We start from the raw sequence: 7,701 nt of genomic DNA on the forward strand, positions 1-7,701 counted from the left end.
AAATTTTGATCATGCTCTTTTTTTAATTTGGTTTTGTGTGGGATCATGTGCATATATAGCTATGTGCCACATATGTGTTTTGTCCCCTTGGATGTCAGAGTAGCTGGAGTTGCAAACACTTGTGAATATCAATGTGGTTGTGGGAACCAAACCTACATTGTCAGCAAGATGTACAAGTGCTCTTAACTGATGAGCCATCTCCCCAGCCCTGTAGGATGGGTTTTTGGGGGGCTATTTCTTCATTAAAATGTAAGTAACAAATGGTAAACGCAAGAAAAGCATGCAAGTTGGATTTAAGTAGATCAGTCTGATATATTATATATTATACTGAGTTGTTCTCATCAAACAACTATCAACTCAGCACAAAATCCCTCTTTGCCAGAAATGCTACGATGAGCTTTCTCAGTTCCATTGTTCTACCTAGGGATTTCTATCATCTAGACAAGGTCTTGGATCTACTTTGACCGTTTTTACCTACTCTTCTCATTGTCAGAGTTTAAGAGTACAGTCACTGGCTACAAGCAGATATGCCAGAATATTCTGGGTTACATATAAGGTGAAGCAAGGTTCAAACCAAAGAACATACACTAAAGCCTCATGGCATAGCATATAGGTGGATTACACCATTTTCCATGTGATAAATGACTCTGTGTTTACATCTGTATTTTCACCTCTTTCCTAATATATCATAATTTACCCAAGAATAAAAAAAATACCACTATAACCTATGCTATGGCTACCCAGCAAAGACACAGGTATAGAGATTGTGCTTAAGAATATAAATCAGTCAGAATGGCTAAGTTAAAAAATTCAGATGACAGCAGATGCTGGCTAGGATGTGGAGAAAGAGGAACACTCCTCCATTGTTGGTGGGATTGCAGGCTTTTACAACCACTCTGGAAATCAGTCTGGCGGTTCCTCAGAAAATTGGACATAGTACTACCGGAGGATCCCACAATACCTCTCCTGGGCATATATCCAGAAGGTATCCCAACTGGTAAGAAGGACACATGCTCCACTATGTTCATAGCAGCCTTATTTAAAATAGCCAGAAGCTGGAAAGAACCCAGATGCCCCTCAACAGAGGAATGGATACAGAAAATATGGTACATTTACACAATGGAGTACTACTCAGCTATTAAAAAGAATGAATTTATGAAATTTCTAGGCAAATGGATGGACCTGGAGAGCATCATCTGAGTGAGGTAGCCAATCACAAAAGAACTCACATGATAAGTACTCACTGATAAGTGGATATTAGCCCAGAAACTTAGAACACCCAAGATATAAGATACAATTTGCTAAACGCATAAAACTCAAGAAGAACGAAGAACGAAGTGTGGAAACTTTGCCCCTTCTTAGAATTAGGAACAAAACACCCATGGAAGGAGTTACAGAGACAAAGTTTAGAGCGGAGACGAAAGGATGGACCATCTAGAGACTGCCATATCCGGAGATCCATCCCATAATAAGCTTCCAAACGCTGACACCATTGCATACACTAGCAAGATTTTGCTGAAAGGACCCAGATATAGCTGTCTCTTGTGAGGCAATGCCGGGGCCTGGCAAACACAGAAGTGGATGCTCACAGTCAGCTATTGGATGGATCACAGGGCCCCCAATGGGGAACTAGAGAAAGTACCCAAGGAGCTGGATGTATGCAATCCTATAGGTGGAACAACAATATGAACTAACCAATACCCCATGGAGCTCGTGTCTCTAGCTGCATAAGAATCAGAAGATGGCCTAGTCGGCCATCAGTGGAAAGAGAGGCCCATTGGTCATGCAAACTTTATATGCCTCAGTCCAGGGGAACGCCAGGGCCAAGAAGTGGGAGTGGGTGGGTAGGGGAGCACGTGGGGGACTTTTGGGATAGCATTGGAAATGTAAATGTAATAAATACCCAATTAAAAAAACACATAAACATTCCCTACAACTGAAAGTTAAGAAGAATCGACAGTATTTTCAAGGCAGAAGGAAAATAAGTTGTAAATGGACATATATCTAAGATTTTTCCCAAGTAGCAGAAAAGAGTAGGATGTGCTTATTCTTAGCTCAGATGTGTCCAAGAACTGCTTAAGTTTTTACAAACTGAGGGAAGAAGGGTCGTCCATTCAAGCACATTTCCTAGACCCATGAAGAATCACATGCTCCTCTGCTTCTGGTCACCAGCTGAAAACATGATGTCCTCCACAGTGCAGCCTATCTCAGCTGTAAAAAGACATTCACTGCCCAGAGAACAAAACAAAAACCCAAGGGGTTCTGATGATCCAAGTCAGCAACATGGTTTTCTTTTTGAGCTTTGTGTTTGTTTCACTATTTGAAATTTAAGTCACTCTTGAAGCTATAAAACCGGAATGCATAAAGTTTGGGTGTGTCTGCTCTCAAAAAAAAAAAAAAAAGAACATAAACAGACTAAGTATGGTAAAGTTGGCAGAAGAACAGCCTTACCTCATATCCTTACTAGGCAGGCATGAGTGCAAAGTCACATTTCCCAGGTTCCATGCTGGTGGTAATTGTAGTAGGAACTCAGAAAGATGATGAATGGATGATCCTGGCTCTGTCAACTCCCCTGTTGAGAAAGAACAGCATGCTTGGCCTGTGCATCACACACCTGTCAAGGATAAAAGAGCTGCTGCCCTGAACCATTCAGCCACAGCCTCTTCAGCACAGCCTTCTTCTCCTGCCTTTGCTGTATCTGGTGAGTACCTAACTAGGGATATGACCTCAGATAAGACCCTGTGTAAGGATGACAAGCTGGACTAGACTGGGCTTAAAGGGCCTCAGCTAAAAGCAAGTGGAGATTAGAAACTGGAATTGATTGGGCTCAAAGAAGCAGAAGTGTCTAGAAGAGAGTACAGGAATTTGACCAAGAGATGAGGGCCAAGAGAGAGGGAGGAGAGCACAGAGAGGAGCCTTTGTGGTTACCTCAGGAGCTGTGACAAAAAAAAGAGTCCTGGATCTCAGCACTGCCTCTACTATGATGGGGGTCTGTGTCAGCCCAGAGTTTCCTCCAAGAGTCATTTTCTCATTACCTATACTAGTTACAGTTCAGCAGAGAGCTAATTAGATATATCCACATCCCCTCCTGCAATTAGGGAAAAATGCAAGACAATGCCTTGCCAGACATTGAGATCAGATACTTTTTGCCTTTCTAAAGTTCATTGTTCTGAGGGCACTTACTGGGGATGCATGCTGAACTTTGTGATAATCTAAAGAATGCGATCTTCAAATTGATGTGTACCTCTATGTGTCTGTTTATTTCATAGAAATCTTGACTATGAAAGTCAGATAGGTCATGGAAGGCAGGCATTTGACAGACTAAGTCAGTAGACACTCAACAGAAGCTTCTCCCTATCACGTTTCTATCCTACTCTTCTAGGTCCAGTTCCTGCCGAGATGTCCTGCCAGCAGAGCCAGAAGCAGTGCCAGCCTCCTCCCAAGTGTCCCTCTCCAAAGTGCTCCCCAAAGTGCCCCCCAAAGAGCACAGCACAGTGTCTGCCTGCAGCCTCTTCCTGCTGTGCTACAAGCTCTGGGGGCTGCAGTCTCCCCAGCTCTGAGGGAGGCTGCTGCCTGAGCCACCACAGGCGCAGGTCCCACAGATGCAGGCGCAGGAGCTCCAGTTCCTGTGACCGTGGCAGTGGTCAGCAGTCTGGGGGCTCAGGCTGTGGCCACAGCTCTGGGGGCTGCTGCTGACCTGGAGCATGATGCTGAGACAAGACAGTCTGGAGGAATCAGCATCCCAGGGGTCAAGAAAAGCCCAGCTAGTCTTGTTTTATCTGATCCTGGAGAGTCTTCTCTGCCTGTCTGATGCTCACTGCCCTTGTTCCCTTCCTTCCTGTGGAATGCATGTGCCCATCCTTGGTTTTGACTAGAATAAAGATTCTATCCCCACCACACTGGTGTGTCACTGTCATTCTTCCCTGTCCCTCCACAGGTTGCAGGTATGTGCTCTTCTCCCCTAATCCATATCATAAAAAAACAACCATAGCTCTACACAGGAAATGTTGAGGGGTCTGTCAGGCATGTTAATGTTCACTTGGGCTTAAGCAGCAGGGGAGGAAATGGAAACTCCAGTCCTGTAACAAGGAATGATATGTCCTATGACATGAAAACTGTATATTCATCTCAAAGTAGAACCCTAAGACTACCTTGATGAGCTACTGTCTGCTTTGATGAGTGATTTCTAGCATCTAATTAGTAACTCTGACTCTGTAGTTAGGTAAGTAGTCAAATAGAGTAGCCAGTTCTTTTAAAGTAGGGATGTTGTGGTTTTCTGTGGAGTGTCTAAAAACACCCAGAGACAATTTTGTCCAATAAAATAAGCTTGGATTCAGGAAAATGCAAATTAAAAACCACCATTAGATTCCATCTCACAAATACTTGGCTGTGATAAAGAAAATAGATGATAACATATCAAACGGGTTGTACGGAAGCGTAACTGTGGTGGAAATAGAAGTGATGAAGGCACTCTTAAGTCAGAATGTAGGTTCCTCAACAATCAAAACCAGAACCACCATGTTATTTGGCCACACTGCTTCTGGGCACAGACACAGAGGAAATCTTAACCAACCACAGAGATACTTATACATCCATGTTTATTGCTTATCCACTCACAATAGCAAGGAAATGGAGGCAGCCTAGGTGCCCATAAAGAGAAGAGTGAATGATTAAAACATGTAACATGTTTCACAGTAGAATTTTACTTACCTGTAAAGAAGATTGAAATTGTGAAATCTGCTAGAAATGAATGAATCTATAATATATCATATGAAGTGAGGTCACCCAGACACAGAAAGACAAAATCTGCATCTCTCTTATATGAAGATAGTTTTGATGTTTGTGTGTATGTTTTTGAAAGAAAGGAGTGTATGATAGGTTTAGACTGGAAACCTAGATCAAGATCATGAAATAAGAACAAGACCTGATAGGAAAGAAGGGCAGCAAAAGGAGACACAACATGAAAGTGGAAAGGAAAGTAGGGAGTTGAGAAGGGCAAGAGCAGAGCAGGTGTCAAGGAGAGGAAGAAAGAAAATGAGATTTTGTTGGTTTTTTTTTATAATTTAACATAAACCTTTGTATTCTAATACAAATTTTAACTAAAATAATATTGTGCTTATGATGAATGCTGTTTGCATTTTGTGAGTAGAAACCAGAATAGCCCTAAACATCCTACAAGTCACAGGCTAGCAGTTGACAATGTTCAAGGAATATCCATTCCAAGACACCAGTCACACAAAGACTGAAAACTTACAAATCAGGAAAGAAGTAAAGAATGATGGTATAAGAAGTACAAATACAATAAAACTCTAGCAGAGAGGTCAGGTGAGGAAATGAAGTTAAAACAGAGTAAGTCAAGAGAACTCACAGAGCTGATGATTTAGAAAGTGAGACAGTAACAGGTGTGAATAGCAAGCAGTTAGAAAAAGGGAGGAGGGGAACAGAGAAATGCTGGTCAGATTATGGATTTATTTAACTGTCTGATCAATAGTTCCCTAGAGCTTCTTATGTGAGGAACTCCTAAGAGACAGACACTCAGCTGTGAGTAACCTGTATTGTCATTTCTCTGAAAGACCACACGTCTTACAGTGGAGAAACTGCTTTGCCCCAGGACCCAGAATGCACAGCTTATAAATCCATGCTATTGGCCACTTGGCACTTGACCCTCACTTGAGATTTCTAAACAGCTCTGCAGAAACAATGATCTTTTATTTAGCCTCTGTGAAGTTTATTTTTATTCTTATCTTTAAATTTTTGTATTTAGAACTGGTATCCTAATATATGACACAAAACCCTCTTTGATGATCTGGCTCTCACATTTGGAACCTAGGATGTTGGATCCTTCACTGGTCTCATCCACCTGCCAGACTCTAAAACTTACTGCTGTGAAAGAGCAGTCCAACAAACCCAGGAAACTATAGAGGTTTACCAAATTTTAAAATGAAGGCTGGAAATTTTCTTATTATTTCCATTCCCAAGGACTTGGGGTGTTTTTTTTAATCTTTATAATTTAATGAAGAAAATACTTCTCAAAGAATGGCATGAGATAATCTGGCCAGGTCCTTTTGGGACCCACTCTCTAGAACAACCCAACTTCCTAAAGTGCCATGATTAAATCTATGACAAGATTCTCACGACTCAATACTGGAAGAAGTGTTGGATTTCCCTTCATCCTGGGCCAGAATGTTGTCAAATCAATGATAAAATATGACCACAAGCAGTTCATAACTGTAGGTTGAGCTGGGAGCTGCGACCACATATATATTGTCCTGCTGTAAACGGAAAACCATAAACCCAGAACCAGTGAACACCCAGGACCTCCAGAAAGCAGAAACTGAAAACTACTGTGTGTATTAGTGACTGTAATTCATGTTCTATGTGTCTGATTAAGGATCAGAAGGAAATGTATCTCTAATGTTAAGAGGAAAATTTAACCAAGCTAATTTAAATGCACCTTGCATGCTGTGACTACATTTATGTCAACAGCACTGTCGTGTGTACACAAATCACTGCTTCATTTATTTGCTATTAATCAGCTGATTCCCTCTCCGTATCCCAACCCAAATGAGTTAGCTCCTTCTGTGACCTATGTGTGAAGCTTGGAGAAATACAAAAAGGTAGACTCACAAGTTGTTTAGGAGATGTTGATTAGGTCTTTATATAATATTTGAATTACTTTGTACTTTTCACCACACAGTAGCATTGTCTATCCAGGAACACCCATACCTTAAGACAGTCATCACCCATAGAGATCAAGATTTAAAGCCAGGAACACTGGGCTCCTGGTTGAGCATTTTTACTGAGAGAGTTATTCTCCTCTTACTATACATGAAACTTTACTTTCAGATATGAGTTATGTGTGGAGAGTCAGCTCTCTAGAGACCTCACTGCTTTCTGGGTTTCATGTATTACTCTCAGTGACCCAGAAACAGCTACCCTCCCCCCCCCAGCCCCCACACCTTTGGAGGGGTGGAGTTTCTCATCCCACTCTTCCTTCTGCATTCCCAACACTGTCATCTCTGACAGGCTACTGACCTCATCTCAGGCACTCCCAAGTGACATTAAATGACAACATCCCAACACATGAGGCAACAAAATACTGATACCTGTGAACTCTTACCTAAACCTGATTACTCCTCAGGTGTTCACCTGTGAGCTTGTCACTTGATGCAGTGACTTATTTACCTGACTGTCTGTCCCGTTACACAGCAAGTTATACAACCAGGACTGCACCATACCCATTTGTTGCTAGATGCGTTTATCACCTCATGGGTTAAACATCTATCACAGTAATCTGTTATGTAATACCAGTTTGATTTCTGTTTAAATATAGAACACTACATGAATTTGCATGTCATCCTTGCATGGGGCCTATTGGTAATCTTTTCTGTATCATTCCAATTTTAGTGCTTCTAAAAGCAAGCATTATTTTTTAAATGAATAAAGAAAATCGGGGCCAGAAAGATGCCACAACAATTTAAGAGCACCAGCTGCTCTTCCAGATGATCCAGGTTTGGATTCCAGCATCCACATGGTGCATCACAATTATCTGTAGATAAAGTTCCAGGGCATTTGACATCCCCTTTTTGCCTCCATGTACACTGTACACATGTGGTAAACAGACAAACATGTGTACAAGTGAAACTACAATACACATAAAAAATTAAAGACAAAAAGACAAGAAAAAAGTAGTTTTAAAAG

The 7,701-nt window shown here is 41.5% G+C and overlaps 1 protein-coding gene and 1 pseudogene across 1 annotated transcript; one reads left to right on the forward strand and one right to left on the reverse strand.

The window, feature by feature from the left end:
• The first annotated feature begins 2,651 nt into the window (after nucleotides 1–2,651).
• On the forward strand, nucleotides 2,652–3,896 carry Lce3c (late cornified envelope 3C). Its single transcript, NM_033175.3, has 2 exons — nucleotides 2,652–2,701; nucleotides 3,383–3,896. The coding sequence occupies exon 2, from the start codon at nucleotides 3,400–3,402 to the stop codon at nucleotides 3,694–3,696; it is 297 nt and encodes a 98-aa protein (NP_149410.1). The 5' UTR covers nucleotides 2,652–2,701; nucleotides 3,383–3,399; the 3' UTR covers nucleotides 3,697–3,896.
• A 3,427-nt stretch (nucleotides 3,897–7,323) lies between these two features.
• Gm24481 lies at nucleotides 7,324–7,421 on the reverse strand (annotated as a pseudogene).
• Between the last annotated feature and the right edge of the window lie 280 nt (nucleotides 7,422–7,701).

The sequence above is a fragment of the Mus musculus genome, chromosome 3, assembly GCF_000001635.26.
Source record: "Mus musculus strain C57BL/6J chromosome 3, GRCm38.p6 C57BL/6J".
NCBI classification, from domain to species: domain Eukaryota; kingdom Metazoa; phylum Chordata; class Mammalia; order Rodentia; family Muridae; genus Mus; species Mus musculus.